Source organism: Gastrolobium bilobum, unplaced genomic scaffold (assembly GCF_033153095.1).
Source record: "Gastrolobium bilobum isolate Gb01-03AN ecotype WA unplaced genomic scaffold, APGP_CSIRO_Gbil_v1 utg8480, whole genome shotgun sequence".
Classification (NCBI taxonomy): domain Eukaryota; kingdom Viridiplantae; phylum Streptophyta; class Magnoliopsida; order Fabales; family Fabaceae; genus Gastrolobium; species Gastrolobium bilobum.
This window is the reverse complement of record NW_026899605.1, coordinates 268675-291789: the sequence shown is the minus strand read 5'-3', so window position 1 is coordinate 291789 and position 23115 is coordinate 268675. Positions and strand designations below refer to the sequence as shown.

The following is a 23115-nucleotide window of genomic DNA, read 5'->3' as shown; positions in this document are numbered from 1 at the left end:
TATTTTGCAGTTAATGCTGATAAGTTATTTGCATTTATTCCCAAAATGACGTCGTTTTAGGATTGAAAAATTAAAAACTCTAATTATAAAGACTATAATAACCCTGAAATAAATTAAAATTACAAAAATATCATGATTTTCATCCCAAAACGATGTCGTATTAAGCTTACTACAGATAACTTTTTTGCAGTAACTGCAGAAAAATAAACCCAATTTTATATATGATTTTTAATATTTTCCAGTCGCTTTACGTGAAGCAGTGACAAATTTTCCATATATATATGTTAAAGTATTTAATGCGGAGAATCATAACCATACACCTGTTATTGCATTGCTGCACGTACAACAACTTTAGATAATATTTTACCTATTATATATATATAGATATAGGAAATAATGTTTCTCATGTTATGGTATCTAATGCACATCATAAAGTGTGTGGGGCCGAGGAGAAGAAAGTGAAAGAGTAAACATGAATCGCACACATTTTTATGTGTGTGTAGGAAATAAAATTATCTCATACACCATGAGAAACATTAAATTCATATATACATATATGGGCAGAATATACTTACCACAAAAAATGTTTACCACCTTTACAATCAACCTAATCACCATTATATATATATATATATATATATATATATATATATATATATATATATATTGTGAGAACCATTTTACAACTTTATAAGTTACACTTACGATCTTAATCGTTAATTCTATTTATATGTAATGACTCTGATTTATTATATATGTGAGCCATGCAAACAAATCAATAGCTAAATTTTGATGTAATGGCATATTATTCTTAAATCGATACAAGAATAAACAATCATACACTCAATCTTAATTATTAATCTACTTGTATTCAATGACTTATATAATTGAAAAATTAGAACTGTAGATATAAGTGGAATCAATAATTAAAATTGAAAGTGTAACTTATATCGGTGTAAATTGGTATTGACCCGCAAATTAAGTTACATTATTAACCTTGTCCATTATTTTTTCAGAAAAATATTTATGCAGTTAATGCAGATAAGTTATCTGCATTTACTCAAAAAACGACGTCGTTTTGGGATTAAAAGATTAATAAATTATAATTATAAAGACTATAATAACTCTGAAATAAATTAAAATTACAAAAATATAATGATTTCTGTCCCAAAATGACGTCATATTGGGCTTACTGCAGGTAACTTATCTGTAATAACTACAGAAAAATTGAACCCTTATTTATATCTAACAATTATATATTTTTTAATTATGTGAGACATCGGATACAAATTGATCAATGATCAAGATTAAATGCGAAACTCATTATTCTTGCATCGGTATAAGAATAACCTCCCCTTTTATATACGGGCTTTCAACTTACCTGTTGCATGAGAAGTTTGAAAGTTCCTATGGACATTAACTTGTGGTGGGGCCCACCCGTAAAAAAAAATTGACACGGAAAATGAAGTGTGAGTGATAGGAGAAGATACTTTTCCTGAAACATGAGAACTTTTTTTTCCTTTATATATAGGAATTTTATTTTCTCATATTATTTGAGATAACTATCTTATATTATGGACACATGATGTGGTGGAGTCCACCACCCATTACAAAAATAGAAAAAGAAATAGTGGTGAGACAATATTTTATGTGAAAAGAATATGAGATAGTTATTTCACGTAAAATGAGAGAATGATTTCTATTATATATATATATATATATATATATATATATATATATTCTTGTTGAATACAAAAAAAAAAAAAATTTGTAACCCACGGATGATCTATGTGTTGCATTATAAAAGTAGCTTTTTATTATGGAAAACCATTGTAAGAAAGAATTCAATCCACAAGAATTGGACAACCTAGTATTCTCTTCTAAATTTGTTTGCAAAGGAAACCTTTTTCCTTCTATCTTGTTTCTGAAAGTTTATTAGAACAGAAGCGTTGAAACACAAAGAAGTCTCTAGTTTTCTTTTTGTCCCCCAAAAGATAGAGAGAAAGGCTCAGAAGACAATAAAGATGAGAACCAAGGGGGTCTTTTGATTTTATTTTTTTTCTTTTCTTCAAAATTATTCTTCAATACAAATTTTATAAATTAATTTTAAAAATAAGAAAATAATAAAAATTATTTAAATATAATTATATTTAGAGTTGAAAAAAATCAAATTATTTGTAAAAATATCATTAATAAATATTCATAATTATAAATTTGTTACCATAAAAGAATGTAAAATTAAAAAAATTAGATTTATTTATGAAAATATCATTAATAAATCCTCATAATCATAAAATTGTCACCAAAAAAATAAAACAAATTTTGAAAACATCTCTAGAGTATTCTCTAATTTTAATTGCAAAAACTAAAAAGAACTTATTATTTTGAGAGTCATTTTCACAAAACAACGTTTGTAAAACAAATGTTTTTATTTTTTATTCTAAAAACTAAAAAATGGTTTTTGAAAATAAAAATCTAACATGCCAAGTTTTGTGAAATTAAGCGACCATAAACTATTATTTTTCTTCCATTTGGCTTCATCCGCCCTTGCAGGTTAAGCTAAGCTAAGTGCAGTGTCCTGGAATCAAATCAAATCTTCAAGAATTTTGGTAAAGTCAAAATTGTCAAGCATAATACAGCTAACGTACTTAACATTATACACGGTTTCTTGATCTCGATGAAGCATGCCTTGCAGATCCACGCTCCACATTCTACATTGATTTAGTCAAATACTCTGTCATAGATGTTTGACTTTGCATAGTTGACCCGGAGGGTATTATCATATTATGGGCAAGAGATAAACCAAAAAGATAGTGCAAATTGAACCTTCTATATAAGTGTAACATTTCATGGCCATAACCACCCCACAATCTAAAAACCTCTCTATTTTCTGTTACTTGTAGCTAGAACCTTTTGGCCATGGCTTCAAGTTCTCTCTCTCTGTCCTTTCCCTGCTTCAAACTCAAGTTTTGGTTGACTTTTATTACATGTCTTATTGGTTTAACTTCAGCTCAGTTATCCACTAAATTCTATGATAAAAAGTGCCCAAAAGCCCTTCGCATCATTAATAAAGCAGTGGGAGATGCTGTGAACAAAGAGCGTCGCATGGGGGCATCCTTGCTTCGACTCCATTTCCATGACTGCTTTGTTCAAGCAAGTCTCATTTCACTCACCATCTTTTATTTGCATAACTTTCGTTGCCTGCTTTATGCATTCACTAATTCATGCATGAACTTCAATATTATTCAGCATGTGAATGTTGTGTTGTTAGATATTTACAATATAAGCCTCGCTCTTTCACACACACACATACACACACACACACACGAGTAATTGTATGCACCAAAATATGCTAGCATTAATGCTGTAAAACAAAGTCTCTCACAAACTTGCAAAATGTATTTTATTTTTGTTGGGGCACAACAAAATGTATTTTTTTATTATTCATGATAATACTCATATATACAAAGGCAAGATTTATACACTGCCAGCCTTTGACAGAAAAGATAAATATTTTAATGTTAGAATCCTTGTATTTGAGGATTTCTTTTATGGGTTTAAAAATTTTCAAGTTGCATAAAAATAAAAGTATCTCCTACACACATAAAACGGTGTGGAGTCTATGTGAAACCATGTAAAGAGAAGAGAAAAAAAAAGAAAAAATAAGCCCCACACATTTTTATGCATGTGTAAGAGATAATTTTATTCTATATAGGATGAAAAAATACATATATATGAGATAAGATCCTTTAATACCGATGTCAAATTTAGAAGTTTGGCACCAAATCCTAACTGTTGATTTTTGCAATCGACGGTTATAATTTGTATTGAGAATTACTAATTAATTACTAAGTTTGATCCAATAAATTATAATTGTCATATTGGTGAAATCGACGATTAGGATTTAGTGTCAAATATTTTAGTTTGACACTGGTGTCAAAGGATTCTACGCCTATATATATTCATCGATTACTCAACTAATGCGATTTAAACATTGTAGTATCTATTATAGGAGACGACTTTCCTAAGATCATTTTCTCTATTATCTAGTTAAGGGGAACAAACTCTACCACTTGAACCAATTGTATTTGGGGATTTCTTTATTGACTAAAAGATACAATTAAATGTGTCTAATTCTAAAAATGAATTTTGTTACAGAATAATACTTAGTATATACAGATGATATAATCATATTATTCACAGAATAGTACATCATGGTTTTATCACTCAAATTATGTGGTAGCTAGATGGCATTTCTCAGAAGACATTGATAATGAAAAGTAACTTATGTGTCTCTTCTAAGAATTAATATTGATGTTCATTTTCACGTTAATTTGTCTTTTACAGGGATGTGATGGATCAGTGTTGTTAGATGACACAGCAAATTTCACTGGGGAGAAAAGTTCTTTTCCAAACCGTAACTCCCTTAGGGGTTTTGAGGTCATAGACAACATCAAATCTCAATTGGAGAGTTCGTGCCCCGGTGTTGTCTCTTGTGCTGACATCGTAGCCGTTGCTGCCAGAGACTCTGTTGCTGCTGTAAGTACAAGTATCCAAAAACACACACACATATATATATATGTACAATCCAATTAAATTGGTCAAATTAAGATTCATTTGCCCATACAGTGAGTGTATATTAATATATTATGATGGAAAGTAAATAATGTAAGTCAAATTCTTTAATTTTTCTCAGCTTGGTGGACAAAGATGGGATGTACAATTAGGCAGAAAAGATTCAACCACAGCAAGTTTAGATGAATCTAATTCAGACTTACCTGCTCCCTTTTTGGATCTTAGTGGCCTTATCACTGCTTTCGCCAAGAAAAATTTCACAACCAAAGAAATGGTTACTTTATCAGGTAATTAAATGCACTTTACTACGTGATACAAGTTTCATATTGGTTCTCTATACAACTAATGTGAGATTTATAATGTTTTAGGCACTCCCACTTTTTAAACTAATTTTTGAAATTGTGATATCAAGATCCGTAACAATTGGTACTCTCGTAAAGAGTTGAGGCCATGAAAATTACATATAGGTTGGATTAAAGTGCTTTTGGGCACTGAAATTACATAAAACTAACCATCTTTTTGTTATTTTTTTGATGAAAACCATGGTTCAGGAGCTCACACAATAGGCCTAGTGAGGTGCAGTCTATTCAGAGCAAGGGTTTATAACGAGACAAATATAGATCCCTCATTTGCAGCATCAATGCAAGCAAAGTGTCCCTTCGAAGGTGGTGATGACAATTTATCTCCTTTCGATTCCACCACTCCATTCATTTTTGACAATGCTTACTACAAGAACTTGGTGAAGAAAAAGGGTCTCGTACACTCGGACCAACAACTCTTCGTGAATGGGTCAGGAGGACCCACAGACTCTGAAGTAGTTACATATAGCAGAAACATGGGACGTTTCAAAAAAGACTTTGCAGACGCAATGATAAAAATGAGCATGCTTAGACCTTTAACTGGCTCAGGCGGTGAGATCAGGAAAAACTGCAGGGTGGTTAATTAATCCATCAACTACTGTTTAATGATTAATGGGTAGGCTACTTACAGGGGGTATTCTTTAAATAAAGCCTTTGTTTATGAAATTTCATTCATCTATTTAATTAGTTGTCGAATTAATTGTCAATTGTAATCTAATCCCATACTTGTTATAAAAATGTGTCTGATTTGTATTGAAATACTATATTACCATTACATGTGTAATCAATGAGAGTTCCAATAATATTCATTATTAAAAAAGCATCATCGACGGACAAAGTCAATCAATATTCATCAAATATCCGTCGATGTCAATGCTTTCGACGAAACTCAATATAATCAATCGATATTCATCAATTTCATTGTCAATCAATGAGAAGGAGTTAATGATTCCATATCTTTGCAAGAATAAGTATTCCTTTACTAAAACTAAGAAAAAATACAATTTTTATTAATAAAAAATAATAAAAAGAAAAAATATAATATCAGTAACATTAACCCTAATAACGAGATAGGTGAAATAAATAAAGTTAAATAGTTTTTTTTCTTATATTTTTTATTCAATTGTAGCAAGTGATGTACTGAGTTGTAATGCCCCATAACATGTTTATCAGATGTCACGTCCAGGGGGAACACACTTAACGCTAGACCTCTAACGTTTTTATTGGATGCGCCATTACTTCTTACGAGACTTGATTTATAATTAATTCACTCCATATAATTAAAAATCATTTGAATTTGATTCGACATTAATGTTAGTGGAAATGAAATTAAAAGTAATTTATTGCTAGAATCATAAAAACATGCCTCTTCATTTTAAAGGTAATTTAATGCAATTGAGTTTCAATGATGATAAACATAGCTATTAACATAAAGTGATTTAATGCCAGAGTATGAATAATTTTCATATGATGGTCTAAGATTTGGGGATTAAGGTCCTGACTCTTAAACCGGATTTCAGGGGTAAGGCATAAAATAAATAATCATGTTATACTATAAGATCCGTAATTAATATTTCATCAATTATACAAACGTGCCTATAATTTTAGGTGTAAAACATAAAATGAAAAAGTATTAAGTTATTTCCGTTAGCATTGGAAACAAATCAAATTCAAGGATTTTTTTAGCTATATGGAATCAATTAATGATTAATCGCAAATATAATTTTAATAAAATAATAAGACATATGTTACTATACGTGTTTTCGTATGACAAATGAGAAAAATATGTATCATTTCAAAGGATATAAAATTATTAGAAGTGTTAACGAATTGAGCCGAGCTGTCTAGTTTTGGTTTTAAAAGGCTAAGTCTGTGTTTAAATGTGTCAGCCTGACCAAGCTTGTTACCTGTTATAAATATAATTATCGGTCTGTGGCCAGACTTATTTACAAAAAATAAAAGTCTGGTTTAGCCTGTTTAAAAAAAAATAAGACTACAAAAATTTGTTCAAACAGACTATACAATCAACAACACTAGTAATTTCATAAATATTTATAAATTTAATATCAAAACAACATAATATAGAACAAAATCATTAAAAAAGTTTGTTTAACCAATAAAAATGGGTGAATGAATTGAAGAGAAAGAGAGAGCTATTACAAGTAGTATAAAAAATAAAAAATATAAATAAAAAATAATATATCAAGGCTGAGATTTTGAATTAGAGCATAAGGTCTTTTTATTAAATGAGCTTTTATATAAGTTCAAACCTGATGCCAACAATCAATTTTAGACATGTAAGTTCAAGTCTTTACGAACCGAGCCAAAAGCCCCTGGTTCGTTTAGCACCCCTAAAAATTATGTCATTTTAAGAGAAAGAAAGAGATAGATAAAGGAGGGGGAGAGAGAGTGAACAGAAAAAATAAAGGTGTGGGTCCCACCTCTTTGTAAGAGTGAAATGATATAAGTTGTGTCATTTAAAAGGACAAAGGACATAAGATGTGTCATTTAGAATGACACATATTTTCCCCTAAATTAATTGACCATATTTAATATAAATTTTAACCATAACCCTCAATAAGTTTTTTTTATCAGGGAAATACAATTACTATGAATATGGTGGGAAAATGAGTTTGGTTATTTGTTAGGTCGAAAAATATTATCGGAAAAATTAGGGTAAATTTTATGAGTCTATGTTTGGTTGAAGATAAAATATTGATAGAAAAATGAGATGAAATTACCAAACTAATCCATGGCTAAATACAAGGAAGCCTCTATCTCCAACTTTTTTTTTGGCATTTTTTGTTGAGAAGAGATATTTGTGTCTATTACTTTTTTTCCTACATTTTGGTTTGATGGGGTAATGAGAATACCACATGGCAAAAAATTTTAATTTTACATACAAACTGAGATTGTCATGCAAGTTCGAACGAAGCGCAAATTTTTTAAAACCTCCTACCAAACATGGTTAACTAGAAAACTCATCTCAACTTTCATAGGCATCCAAAAAAAAACTCTCCTACCAAACACCCCATCAATTTCTTTTTAAAATTTCTTCGCCATTTCATCCATATTATTCAAAAACATTTTTTCAATTTTTTAAAATTCAATGTATTTCAAAATATTAAAGAATACGACGTGACAAACATGCTTGGAAATGGATCCTTTAATGTGCCAAAAAAACATGATATGGTAATGTGGGAAGATCACAACCATACAAAGGTAAATCAACGATTATGATTTCGTAATTACCTATTTTATCATTTTTTTTCTCTTCTCTTTTTTTATCATTGATCCACCCTTGTATGATTATGATTTCTCATATGACATGATTATGTGAATTTTCACATGAGAGGATTCAGATCTAAGTCAACGTCTTTTCGCTACATAAAATGATTAATGAGTACCGCTTGGCAGATATGCGCGGTCAAGGTTAACGTATTTCTTTTATATAAAATGATAAATAAATTGGCCATACTTAATATAAATTTTTAAAAAGTTAACCATAACCCTCAAAGTTCTTTTCTTTTTAAAATTTCTTCACCTTTTCATCCAGATTATTCAAAAACCCTTTTTTAATTTTTAAAATTCAATGTATATCAAAATGTTAAAGACTACTATGTGACAAACATGCTTAAAGTTAACATCTTTTCGCTGCATAAAATGATAAATGAGTTCCACTTGACAGACATGCTCAAGGTTAACGTATTTCTTTTATATAAAATGATAAATAAATTAGCCATATTTAATATAAATTTTGAATTTTTTAACCATAATCCTCAAAAGTATTTTCTTTTTTGTTTTTTTAAAAAAATTCTTCACCGATTCATCCAGATTATTCAAAACCTTTTTTTTTTTAAATTCAATTTATTTCAAAATATTAAAGACTACCACGTTACGAACATGTTTAAAGTTAACGTTTTCCGCTACATAAAATAATAAATGAATTCCACTTGACAGACATGCTCAATGTTACGTCTTTCTTAATTTTATATAAAATGATTAATAAATTGGCCACAATTTTTTTAGAAAATTGACTATATTTAATATAAATTTTAAATTTTTTAACCATAACCCTAAAAATCTTTTATTTTATTTTTAAAAAATCCTTCAATGGTATGAACTCAAAAGCCTTTTATTTAAGAGAAATATATCTCTCGTATTATATGAGATAATTTTATCTTACACATATATTAATAGTTAATCACTTACTTTGTGATATGTTCCATAAAATAAAATTGACGAGAAACATGCTTGTTTTATTTAAGGATAATATTTCTATCATGTAACATGATATAGAAAAGCATTCTTACTCACACATTAAATATTGTGTCAACATTTCTTTTGTTTTTATTTTTTTTTCATGATTGATCCCACCAAAGTTTGTTTGGGTAAAAAATTAATTTTATATTATGTTACATAACATGTGTATTTTCCTTTATTTAATGTGTCAGTATTGCTTTATGAACACTTTTTACCCGCATAGTCTTTCTTAAATATTTTTTGACTGTTTCCAAAAAATAAATTTTTTTGACTCACACCCATTGCATGGTCACCTCAGCGTCTCTTCCACCGTAAAGGTCTTAACCACCGGAAAACTGGGTTGAGACTTCGCTCCACCGTCGTCTTGCGGTTCGCACTTCACCAAACCACATTGCCGCCCTCACTCGTCCAGTAACCACCAGCATCACCGTCGCTCATTCTCTGGCAACCACCGTTCACTGCGCGTAAGATTCTCCATCGCTAAATGCAACTACGATTTCTAGTCTCAATTTCCTCTTAGAAAAAATCAGGTTCCGTGGATGATACTTATGCTTTGCATACGATTTCAAGTAGCCAAGGTGCCGCTGATCCTCAGAGCATAGGTAATTAGTACTTCATGCTTATGTAGTTAGTGAAGGGCCGGCTTCACTCAGCGGTAAGTTTGTTTGCCGTGGTGTCCAAAGTCCTGGGTTCGACTCGGCCTCCTTGCAAAGCATGGGTAAGGCTTGACTCGTATTTGCCCTTTCCCAAACACTCACGCAGTGAGTTTGAAGTGGGTCGGCCCTATGTCGTTAGTGCTACACGAATAGTCCTGTTTTTTCTTTCATTTTTCAACATGTTGACATTTTACAGATTTTTAGATTTTTTTATTCCATGGACCTCAGTTATTATTTTTATTTAAGACTTAAAAAGTATTACTATTCATCTCAATTGTTGATTTTCGTAACGATTGTTATACATCTCAATTAGTATAACTCAATAAATTATAATCATTAGATAAACGAAAATCAATAATTAAAATAAAAAGTAAGACTTTTAAATTTTACATCGTAGTCACTTCTATTAAGTTTTTGTTCATTAATTGTAGACAAGGGCTTTAAAGTTCAATTATTACATCTTATGGTAATTTGTTGGACTGGTATTCGGTCTAACATTTTTCACATTCACCTCAAGTTGTTTGTAGCTGTGCCCTGCAATACTTAAAATCTCAAATTCATTTGTTTGGAACTTTTGATTAATTTATGGTTTCTGGTTGTCCACACCCTAGCTTCTAGAGACAAATTAAGGTGCAGAACAGTGGTGATTATTATGTCCATTTTCAAAATTTTGAGACTTGAGAGGAACATATTAATTAGAGGAGATGATCGAAATGGTAAGGAAGAAGGTGGTGTAGGTTGGAAACTTCATATGCATTCTGATTTAATTTGCATATTTGATGCTTTAAACAAATTGTTATTGCATTCTTTACGGAAAATTGTTGTTATAAACAAGCTCAGATCATTATGATCAAACATTTTTTATGTCATTTAGATTTTAGAGGGAGAATCCCTGTTTGGGCTTGACCCTCTGGTAAGTTTATATATATCTGTTATTGGGTGCAAGTTTTCTGTTAGTAAAGTTATTCAGCTCTAGTACATTTTTTGAAATAATTAATCAAGCCTGCAGTTTGATTCAGCTTCCAAATCTTTAAACCTCGAAAGAAATAATGAAAGAAAATATTTAGAAGATGGTGTTGTTAATCAAGATTCATATTGACCATGTGATAAGCACTTACAATTATTTTAAAATGTGGAAGACAGTTTTGTTTTTCTTCACTGAATTGGCATGCTAGGGACTATTATGGAAAACCATATATTAGGGTGGTTAATATCAAAGTTCAATGCAAACATCATGAATTAATTTGGTGTTTCTTGGCTGTTTATTTTACTTCAGGTTCCTCCTGGGCTTTATTCTTGGGAAAAAGAGATTTTCTTAGCTTTCCTGCAGACTAATATCTTGAAGGAACAAATCAGCTTGTAGGGTATTTTCAAAGTTCGTTGCTAACAAGTATAGGTACTAAAGGTAATATATTTCTTGACGTTTTCACTATCATAATTATCTTTAATACTCTCTTTTTTATCCTTTTGTTTAGTACAATCAAAAGAACCGTTCTTTGTCTCACGAATCAGCAAGGCAAATAATTTTTACCATATTTATATTCATTTTTTATAACATATATTTATCTCAATATTATAACCTGGATTTTTTAATGATTTATATTATTCTCTAACACACCCTCTTACACAAGAGCTATTTGGGCTTGAACGTGGATATTATACAGGTCTAATTTTTATTTTTTTTTATTTATCTTGTGTTTATTTTAATTCCACTAGAAAGTAGGAGCGGTGAGGATCGAACTCTTGAGTGTTAAGTAAGGGTCTTTTTAATGATTTATATTATTCTCTTAACATAGTTTGCATATGCCAATCACCCTACGTACGCCCCATTTTCAAATGGCAGTAACAGAGGTTCGAAAGACCAGCAAAAGCTATTGTATACTTGCTGCATTCTCGCCGTGATAAATTATGGACAAATACTTGTTGTCTCTATAATTACCATACAAATTGTGAGGATTCTAATTTTTTTTTTGGTACATAGGATTCTAATTTCTTTATATGTGAATAATTGGATACAAACGGATCAACCATATATATATATATAGGATAGGATATTGTGACAACCAAATAAAGTTACAACCAATCAATGTTACTACCAATCAATCTCACCGTTAGATTGGTAGTAGCGATCCCACGGTCCGTCTCTTAAATAGCCCTTATCTATTTGTTTCTCTCTCCCCCTTCTCTCTCTTCTCTTCTCTCTCTCACTATACACTCTTGTCGCCGCCGCCACTGCCCATAGCCTCTGTCCCGACGGCACCGCCTGCCTCCGTCGCGCCGCCGCCTTCCTCCATCGCGCAGCCGCCGAGCCTCTGTCGCGCCCCCACCTGCATCCAGCGGAGAGCTTGAATATTATCGCGGTTTAAGATTCGAGATTCGATTTACCAAATTCGAGCTCTTGCGTGTGTCTGTCTCTTCTTTACCAAAAATTTAAAAATTGTGAAAAATATAAAGAAGCTATCTATTCACTGTGTATCAAGTTTTAAATTTTTTTTACTCATCTCTCTAATTTTTAAAAATTTGATACACAATGATTTAAAAATTCATCTCTCCATTCACGGTGTCTGCAACATCTTTAAGATGGATCTGTCAATGAGTGATGAAGCGAGTTAAGTTAAAAGAGAAGTAAAACCCTCCATTTCCAAAAGGCAAAGGCAGAAAGATACATCGATGTATATGGAGAGTGGTTCCGTATTTAAAAAGGAGTGCTTTAGAGTTGAAGGGTAGGCTTTGTTTGTTCAAAATGCAGCGACGGTGGCGCGACGGAGGCTTGGCGGCGGGGAGGCAGGCGGCGCCGTTGGGACAGAGGCTATGGGCGGCGGCGGCGGCAGAGTGTATAGTGAGAGAGAAGGGAGGAGAGAAGGGGGAGAGAGAAACGAATAAAGAGGTGCCATTTAAGAGATCAATGAGGACCGTGGGATCGCTACTACCAATCTAACGGTGAGATTGATTGGTAGTAACTTTACTTGGTTGTCACAATATCCTGTCCCTATATACATATATATATGTATATATATATATATATATGTCATATATGTGTGTGTGTTTGCACAATCATAAGAAAACTTATCTCAAATACATATTAAAAGAATTAATATTTTTTATGTTATAAGAGATAATTTTATTTTCTACATATACATAAAAATGTGTGGCGGCCCATATGGGCCATGTGAGAAGAAAAAACAATATAGACCTCACACATTTTTATGTGTAAATAGGAGATAAACAATGCGATAAATAATAAACTCAATATATTAAGGGGAGTACTTTTCTCCTTAAGGAATAAAATATTGTCTCATGTGAAAGGAGAAAAGCATTTCCCATATATTAAATTCTAATAATTGTCAGAATGTATAACTAAAGGCTTGTTTGGTGTGATATATAAGGCTTTATAGTATAAGCTTATACTATACGTTATGACATTTTCAGTTATTTGGTGTGACCCTCGTATAGTATAAGCTAATACAACAGAACTCCTTAATACATCAAAATGATATATAACTTAATCAGTCCCAAGTGGGTGAGATTAGGCCTAATAAGGGGTTGATGTATTAATATTGCTCACAAGTACAATTCTCAAGAATTAGTATATCATTTCAATATTAATATATTAAAATAAAAATTAATTTTTTAATATATTAAATTTTAAATATTGAATTTTTTATTTTTATAAAAATTAATATATTTTTTGGACACACTGATCAGTAGATTTTTGTAAAAATTAATATTATATGACATATTTGGAAGAATTATATAAATTCTTTATTCAAGAGTATTTTTCTTTAAAATATTTATTTTTATCCTATTTAGTATTTACAGTGCATTACCAAACATTAGGGGATATTATCTTATACAATACTATATCAAATGCTGGATAGTATTAAAATTTAATCAGGTCTTATATTATCAGGCCTTATTCTATACTATGCATCAAACATGCCCTGAATGACTTACAAAGTTTATGGCTAAACCGTATGACGTCGGTCCGTGCCAAGTTGATTTATATCTACAAATATTTGTAAGAGAGAAATTATATTTATTATAATTTTTCTTATTATTTTTTACTGTCGATTTTATTATTGTTGTATCAAAATAAAACCAACGACTCTTACTTGATATTATTTTGTAAACGTTGATTTGATTTTGATAAACTGACATCAAGATATAGTAAAAAAAAATAGTAAATATAACTTATTCCTATTTTTTATACAGTAACAAATTTTGTATATTTTACTAAGTAAATAAATTATTAAATTATACTCTATATTTAGACAATATGCTAGAAGATTTATTTATAAAAGAGTAAACACCCTTTTTGGTCCCTGGCAATATATACAAAAAAAATTTTAGTCCCTGGCAATAAAAAATGACCAAATTGGTCCCTAACAGTATGAAAAAAGGGCCACGTTAGTGACGGAAGAGTTGACATAAGGACTAATGTACCCATTTTTTCATAATTTTAGGGACCAATTTGGTCATTTTTTATTGCAAGGGACTAAAAATGATTTCGTAGATATTGCCAGGGACCAAAAAGGGTGTTTACTCTTTATAAAAATAAGGAAAAACTTCAAAAACCTCCCTACAATTTTCCTCAAAATCACTTAACTCCCTCCTCGAAATTTTTATCATTTACCCCGTACTTAATTTTTTTTTTTTATCACAACCCCCAAGGGTAGCTCAGTTGGCAGCTGAGCTCCCAAGGGATTGCTTGGTGCAGGGATCAAACCCTGCCTCAAGCAGTTTCTTGGAAAATCTTTGGGGGCCAGAGGATAAGCCAAAAAATCTTCGGTTGGGGGATTAGTCTCGTCCTTTCTCCGGTTGCGAAGCTTAGTGCACCCACTGTTACAATGAGGGGCTAGCCCAAACGGGCCGTACCCCGAGGGCATGGTGCCCGGAGAAGGTTGAATGGGGATACTTCCGGACAATGTACCAAAAAAAAAAATTTTTTTTTTATCACTTACCCTCCTAATTTGATTTTTCATCCAAAATTTTATTAACAGCTAGAGTTAAATTTTTGAAAAAATACCAAAATTACCCTTAATAGAAAAAAGAAAAACATAATTTCTTCACCAACACAATTTTAGACAAACTCACGGAATGTTTTCTTTAAGTAATTATTAAAATTATTTTCTACAAATTCCATTTCTATTAAACACCGTATTCACAATTGTTGATGTCGTTGTTCAAATAAAATGATTAAAGAGGCATCATCCCACCAGGTTTATTTGTAGGAAATAATTTTAATAATTACTAATTTTAACAAGGCTACCTTAAAGAAAATATTCCGTGAGTTCGTCTAAAATTGTGTTGGTGAAGAAATTATGTTTTTCTTTTTTCTATTAAGGGTAATTTTGGTATTTTTTAAAAAAATCAACTCTGTTAACAAAATTTTGGATGAAAAATCAAATTAGGGTGGTAAGTGATAAAAAAAATTTAAATCAGGGGGCAAATGATTAAAAATTTCGGAGAGAGGGTTAAGAGATTTTGAGAAAACATGTACGGGGATTTTTGAAATTTTTTCTAAAAATAAAAGAACTTTCAATTCAATTTTAGTATTTGTGAAAAAGACATCTCATCCTTTTAAGATCCAAAATGATCGCATTTTGCTGCAGCCATTAGCCCTGCAAATTGTTCATTAGACGGTGCGTTTAGGGTCGCGAGGGAATGAAAATGGAAAAGGCGCGATCCTGAAATTAACCCTAGAAAAATATAACTTGAACGGAACAATGCTATTATCAATCTCAACAGGTAAAAAGTAAAAAAAAAAAAAGGGAGTTGGGCGGGAAAAGTGCCTCGTATTCCCACACATAACTTCTCCTCTTCTTTAATTCAATCACTCTTTCGCTTTGTTCACTGGTTGTTACGCGAGGGAGGGACAATGCAGACCGTAGAAGAAGGTAGCGGCGGCGAGGAGCAAAACGCACGCGTCGCGGTAAATCCTTTGGAGTCGGAGATTTTGAAGCTGCGTAGACAATGGGAACTTGCTTCTGTTTTGAATTTCTTGGATGTAAGATCTCTCAACTCTCTCGTTGAAATTCGACGTGAAATTTCCTTGTTTGTTGGCGAGCAAAGGAATTTATGTTTATCGCTATTTTTAGGTTACGGAGTCTATCGGAATTTATTTTTTTTGAGATAAAATTTTCATTGAGAGTCGAGTAACACAACAGTTGCATAATATTTTTGGTGATTTATATTGTAATGGCGTGATTTAGGTGTTTTGTCCAATACTTGGTAAAGATATGAAGCTGTCAGCTGAAGAAATAGAAATCGGGCTTATAAAGCCTGACGCTTCACTTGCTCGACTTCATATTCAACTTTTGAAGGTACCTTATTCTCCATAGTTATGCAAGTGTGCGTGTTTTGTTTTGTTTTGCTCTTTTTTTGTTTGTTGCTATTCTTCTGGCTGGCTATCCATCAATCGAGTACTTACTTTTTGTGGATTGTTTGTATATTAAAACTGAACAAATGTAATGTGTACATTCCTATCGAGATATTTCGGGTGTTATAAATTTTTTTATTTGCTAGGACAATTAGAGGAGTTCTTGACTTATATGTCGATGTATTTATGTAATATTATTTGAGACTATTGGTAGAGATGCTTCGTGTAAATGTAAATTTTACCACTTTTGGACCGTATTGTATGTTTGTAGTTTAAATTCTGCTACGTGAAAAGGGAATGGAAAGTGGTCATATTTTTTTCCATTAAGTTGCATGCAATATCTGGTGAGGTAAGATAATGAAGGGTGAACATTACTCAGTTGAACTAATTATATTGTTACAAGCTTTTACTTGTGACTCTAGTCCAATGACTTCATTTTCACATCTTATTTATCAGAAACATATATCAGTTATGAGCTGAAGTAAAGTTCTCATGAACCGCATTATTGGATTTTTAATATCTATTCCCAAAATGCTGTAGATTGTGGTCCAAAGTACCTCAAGTTCAATGGTGACATAGGGAAAGAAGCATTTTATATTTTGCACATGAAATTATGACTAAATCCCAAAATATGTAAGATTAATGCATTAGCAAGGAGGTTGGATATACTATTCTGTAAATTGGCTAACTTCCTCCAATAAAACCAACGAGTCTTCCTTTTTCGCGTGGTTTGTAATTTTCTGTTGATGGATTACTATCTTATTATTATTCAGATATTGGTCCATCCTTAGTTTCTTTGTAGATTTAAATTTCATTTGTATTCTTGCCAGGGAACACCACCTGTGAGTAAAACACTGAATGATTCTGATAAATGGGTGACTGCACTGTGTAAGAAACTGACTATGTGGTGGCCATGGGTGAGTCACAGACTGATTGCTTGAGTTTGCTTGTTCTTTTTCCTTCCCATTGCTGATTGGATTTACTATTTATATGTGCTGGTTGGTTCTTTGCTACAGGTTGCTGAGGGGAAAATTCCACTAATACCATCTAAAGGGTACTAAGTTGCACCAATCATGTACTTTTATTTTGCTATGACTTATAAAATAACTGATTTCATTATTGCTTGTGTAGAGAGGAGATATCCAAGTACAGGGAACTTGATCCATCAGATCGATTACTGCTGCTAAAAGCGCTTTGTGAAGTTAGAGCTGATGTATTATTATCTTCTGTTTTGTTTCTTCAAGTTTTTGTTTTGTTAATATATATGATACTTTTGCATTCTCAAGATCAGATAATCCTCCTAGTCTGTTACTGCTCATTGGTGGTGTTTCCTCTTCTTCTTTTTGAAAAAATTTAATTCCTTTTGCCAATTTAATTTTTTTCAGAAGTAATTAATTTGTTTGGGTGTTTGTTTATGTTCAGCAACACGATGCAGTGTCATACATTAATGAAGCTTTAAAAGAAGGAACCCAAATTACTTTTTTTCGCAAGGATGCCTTAGGAAGAGATGGAATTGGCACATCCTATTGGTAATTTTTGTACATGTTCCAATCTTTTTAAGATCCTCAAAACCTTAAAATCCTCATTACTGTTTTTTTTTTTTACAATGTCTATTGTAGGTATGATGCAAATGCAAAAGGTCAAAGTCACAGATTGTACAAGGGAATAATCACATCAGATTCAAATCCAAAGGTTAAGGTCAAAGGATGTTTATCACTTCCCACCATCAACTTTCAATGGGAAACACTTGCCTCCAATCTTGAAGAATTTTCAGAAGTAGCTGTAAGATCAAGTTAACTGCCTTTTGTCTTCCTTTGCTTCCCTGGATTTGAAACTTTAATTAACTTTGTCTTTGACTGTTAATGCAGGAGAAATTCTCATTCAGCCAGTCTGCTGCTGAAGTTGCTATTGGCAAGAAGCTTCAAAGTGATGCTATTCCTATTCTTGAAAAGATGCGGAAGGTATGAATCTCCTTTTGTTAAGTGTTTGATAGGTGTCTATTCTAGGGAACACCCTTATCGTTGTTTGAGATATTGATATAAACTTTAAAGCAATATCAATGCAGAAGAAAGAAAGAGCAGTAAAACAAAAGCAGAGGCAGGACATGCTCTTAAAAGATTCTCAGAATTCTTTTTGTTCTGGAAATGCACGTTCTTGTCGCACTCGAAGGCATATCAGTTACACATTTGGTAAGATGTGTATTAAATGTTCATTTATGTGGCATATGCCTTTTGTATTTTAGCACTTACAAATTCTTTAGGGAAGGGACTGAAAAGTGTTGGGAGAAGAGCATGGAGACTGTATGCTGAAAGAATAAAGAAAATTGTCAGGTTAGTTAGAGAAGTCAGGAAGACAGTTAGTTAGGATGGCAGTTTGGCAGTGATGACATTAAGCAATTAGGTGAATAAATAGCAGATTTTTTTTTTTTTTTGGGGTGGGTGGGGGTGTGGTATCTTTTGGAAATACTGTGTAACTGAGTGCGTTACTCTGTTGGAAAAGGGCTCACCCCTGCTCCTTCACACAAGATACTGCAATATAACAGAGAACTCTTCTCTTTCGCTCTATCTTACCTTCCTTGTACCTTTAGGAACTCGGTCTCCCCAAGTTTATATGAAATTCTGAGGCATTGGACAATTGTTATCCTGCATATTTACAGAGTTGTTGACTTTTTCGTGATTTGTACTTGCATTGTTAGTGTGGGTGGGTCTTGTCAATTGAGCATGCGAGGATGTCCGTGCATATGCATGTCGGTATTGTCAATCTATTCTCATTAAAGCTATTTCAATGTTAGGAATTGCATTTCTAGGTTCTATCCCCACCCCTATTTTCCAAATAGCTGTCGATTCAGTATGCTAATGTGAATTAGATTGAGTGCTTTATTAGCGGCTAAACACATTTGATGTGGTAAATAATTACACACTGCTTGATGCTTCTCATTGTTGGATTGGTTTCCCGTCCCATTCCTTTAAATGTGTCGTAAATTATGAGTTGAGTATAAGCTGTTTCAATTAGTTCTTCTTTCTGCCTCTTTAAGATATCAGTTGGATTTCTAGACATTAATCAAGTTCTTTTTGGGAAATATTGCAGAAGCTTATGATCGAACAATGAAGGAGGCAATACAGTTAACAAAGTATGTTTTATGTGATATTGTATCTTATTAGTTCATGTTCTTTCTGCTTTCCCATGCTGTATTGTCCTTGTAGAATGGTTGATAATTTTTCTGATTATTAAATGTTCAGGTCTTGTTGGGTCAAGACTCAAGATTAAACCCCCCCTCCCAAAAAAAAAGAAGTGAAGTAAAATTTTTCTTTCAGCCAATACTTTGCTGCTTTTGTACCATTTTTTTGTGACACCAATATGAAGGGATGTTCCTGAGAATAATAACTTCGGTTGTTTTATCATTGGTTACTAAACGATTTATGTGCTGCAGAAGTATAACATGCTAAGATTTTCGTTTTATAATTTCAAATCTCTATTAGGTGTGTTCATTTCTGTATCTCACAGCTATTATTCTTTTCACTTTTTTCATTTCAGTAAAAGGAAAAGGTCTCCGGACACTGATCAAGATAAAAACAGAGGATCAGAAGATAAATCCAACATAGAAGATGCTTCAACAGACAGTGATTCCAAAGGGGATGTGCTCCAGATATCTGATAGTGATGACACTGGTTACGAAATTGAGAATCACAGTAACAGTGAGGAGGATGGTGATATTGATAGTGAGGCGGGCAATTCGGAAGCACACTCAAGCCGTGCAGTTTCTTATCCCAAGGGGATTCGCTGTAGTAAGCGGTTAGCTGGAGTCTCTAGGCATACTGTTCCAGAAAGCATAGGCTTGACTACAAAGCAAAGATTGAGACAAAGACCCACACGCAATTCTGCCATAGAATCTATTGTACCGGATTCAGAGGATGATGAAGCACATGAAGGGAAGACAGATTTATCGGAGTCCATTTAGTCCTGATATATATATTTTTTTGGAATACACTTAGGCCTGATATTAATTTACATTTTGGTGAAGTAAGCAAGTTTAGTAGTGATATATAGTGTTTCGCCATCTAAATTTGAGGGAATTGGGAAAAAAAAAAAAAAAAAAATCCTCCTTGTAGGATTGTACATATTTATTGCTTCTCCAAATTTTGTCTCGGAGTCCAAGAACCAATACTTTTCCTATGTGGTATGATTTCGATAAATTTCCTAAATATTCGATATAAATATGGCAAAAATAAAAAAAATATACTCTTTCTACCATTGCTTTTGTCTGAGGTTTTCATTCATATATGATGAAGATAACCAATCATGAATCTAACAAAAACAAGTGTTTCAACTCGAAGGTACAGGATTGCCAAGAAACACAGAATAACAAGAAAGATCTTGAATGACCTTTTTTGTTGTTGTTGTTGATACATTTGAATGGCCTTTAACTATAAATAGAAGAAGATAATGAAGTTATCATCCAGTTATCATAGTTCCAGCACCTTCATCAGTCAAAATCTCGAGCAACAAAGAGTGTGGGACCCTGCCATCAATAATACTAGCCGTTTTGACACCTTGTGCAAGGGATCGCACGCAACAATTCACCTTTGGAATCATGCCACCACCAACCTTGCCATCCTCCATCATACTCTTCACCCCTTTTATATCAATCTTCTTCACCAAGCTATTCGGGTCATTCCGATCCTCCAATACGCCCGCCACATCAGTCAACAATATCAATTTCTCTGCCCCTAGCGCCGCTGCCAATTCTCCGGCCACCGTATCCGCATTTATGTTGTACGGCTGTCCGAACTCATCCGCCGCCACAGACGTCACCACCGGAATATGGCTGTTATCGATCAGCGATCGAAGAACAGTCGGATCCACCTGCGCCACCTCGCCCACGAACCCTAGGTCGGCGGCTTTAGGGCTAGGTCGAGCCATCAGGAGGCGGCCGTCCATGCCGGAGAGGCCGACTGCGGTGGCCCCTGCTTTGTTGATGAGAGACACCAGGGTCTTGTTGACCTTGCCGACGAGGACCATGGAAACGATCTCCATGGTCTCAGCGTCGGTGACTCGGAGGCCGTCGCGGAAGACGGCCTGAATGTTGAGGCGGCCGAGCCAGTTGTTGATCTCCGGGCCTCCGCCGTGAACCATAACGGGGCGGAGACCGACGCAGGAGAGGAGGACGAGGTCGTTGATGACTGAGGCTTGTAGCGCAGGGGATTTCATGGCGGCGCCTCCGTACTTGACGACGATGATCTTGCCTCGGAATTTCTGGATGAAGGGGAGGGATTCCGAGAGGATGTCGACTCGGAACTGACCCGGTGAGAGAGACTCGGTGGTGGGTGGAATCTGAACAGGGTTAGCCACTGCTGAAATTGTGGGGTATTTCGTACATCGACAGCGATTGGAAGGGAAAGCCAATTTAGAAGGAGTTGAAGTTGGGGTTTTGGTTTTGGAGATGAATGGAAAAGATGAACAGAAATTTGTGACGCTTTTGGCTGACCCTCCCAACATTGTCTCAGGTACAGTGTGTGTGTGTCTGTGAAGTGAGAGTTGCAGAAGATTTCAGGTTTGAGACTGTGATTCTTCTTTCAGCGAAACCATTTATTTATTTATTTTATTAGAGGGGCGTTTGGTACGTGAAATTCCTGTAAACTGAATTTTTTTAAATTTTAAATTTACGGACATTATCGTAAACTGAATTTAAAAATTATATTTTTAAAAATTGAGATTCTCAGTTAAAAAAATATTTTTCTTGTAGCAAACGCCCCCAGAGGAAAATATTCAAAAGAAAAAAAATATAAAATAAAAACGATCCACTTTTTCTCTTTCAATTTCTTATATCCATGCTCGAATTCATGCCAGAAAGTAATCTATAATCATTTTTTTAATCAAAAACGATGGAGAGTTACTGGTAAGAGTATTTTATTAAAGAATTTGGTAATTACTCAACAAGTTCAAATTTTTATTTTTCGGAGATAAGATCAATTTTATTAAAATATATTATTGGACTAGTAAAATTTAATTGATCCAACTTGTTAGTTAGATTTAAATTTTGTCTATCTATATCAAAGAGTCATGTGTCGTTTTGTAACAGAGATGGAAGAATTAACAAGCAGATTAATCAAATGTCCAAAGCCATTCTATGTGCACAAAGGGTCTGTTCGCAGCTATTCTAATTGCTCCACGATTATATTTGACATTACTTTTGCTACGAAGGACAGAAGGAGAGGTTGAAAACAAAAATTTTAGAATTTAAAAAGCTTCATGATCCATAATTTCTTATCCTTTTTTCTTCTTCTTCTTATTTACATGTTTCCTTATTTGGGAAGTGGACAATTATTGTTATATACAGTGATTCCATTCTATACCCTTCAAATTGGGGGGATGGAACAAAAATGCAGGTATTGGATTAATAGAATAAAATACATTCCACATTCCATCGATTATCCGACTAAGGCGATTATCTTAAGATCATTTTCTTCATTTGTAGGGTTCAAATTCGAGACCAGAAGAAATTCTTTTATCTCTTGAACGAAATGTTGTTGGTAAAATCCAAATTCTATTCCATTCCATCTGTTTTTAGCAATACAAACAATGGCAACTAATATCATTCCATTCAACATAGTCTAAGGCTATAGTTTTTGTTTATGTCCTTACGCAAATCAAGTTTTTACTTTTCGAACATATTGTTGAGGATTATATCATGCAATGTTCATTTGGGTAGAAGTTCACGTCACAAATAGGGACACTGGCCAAAGTGTCACTGTTGGAAAAAAAACACACTAAAATGCTACGTCAACAGTAAATTTTGTCAAAATACCACGTGGCATATTTCGCTACACTGTGTAGTGAAATATGCTACGTCAGAACCAAAAATGCCACGTGTCAAACAGGGAGA

The 23115-nt window shown here is 33.0% G+C and overlaps 3 protein-coding genes across 3 annotated transcripts; 2 read left to right on the top strand and 1 right to left on the bottom strand.

The window, feature by feature from the left end:
- Nucleotides 1-2919: 2919 nt before the first annotated feature.
- On the top strand, nucleotides 2920-5521 carry LOC133291865 (cationic peroxidase 1-like). Its single transcript, XM_061490191.1, has 4 exons — nucleotides 2920-3153; nucleotides 4348-4539; nucleotides 4697-4862; nucleotides 5127-5521. Exons 1-4 carry the CDS (start codon nucleotides 2920-2922, stop codon nucleotides 5519-5521), a joined length of 987 nt encoding a protein of 328 aa, XP_061346175.1.
- A 10210-nt stretch (nucleotides 5522-15731) lies between these two features.
- On the top strand, nucleotides 15732-20395 carry LOC133291925 (DDT domain-containing protein DDR4). Its single transcript, XM_061490284.1, has 12 exons — nucleotides 15732-15860; nucleotides 16066-16176; nucleotides 16504-16581; nucleotides 17063-17149; nucleotides 17249-17286; nucleotides 17364-17445; nucleotides 17655-17761; nucleotides 17852-18014; nucleotides 18101-18193; nucleotides 18298-18421; nucleotides 19320-19362; nucleotides 19767-20395. Exons 1-12 carry the CDS (start codon nucleotides 15732-15734, stop codon nucleotides 20188-20190), a joined length of 1479 nt encoding a protein of 492 aa, XP_061346268.1. The 3' UTR covers nucleotides 20191-20395.
- A 92-nt stretch (nucleotides 20396-20487) lies between these two features.
- On the bottom strand, nucleotides 20488-21931 carry LOC133291888 (acetylglutamate kinase, chloroplastic-like). Its single transcript, XM_061490241.1, has one exon. The coding sequence runs from the start codon at nucleotides 21726-21728 to the stop codon at nucleotides 20685-20687; it is 1044 nt and encodes a 347-aa protein (XP_061346225.1). The 5' UTR covers nucleotides 21729-21931; the 3' UTR covers nucleotides 20488-20684.
- Nucleotides 21932-23115: the final 1184 nt, after the last annotated feature.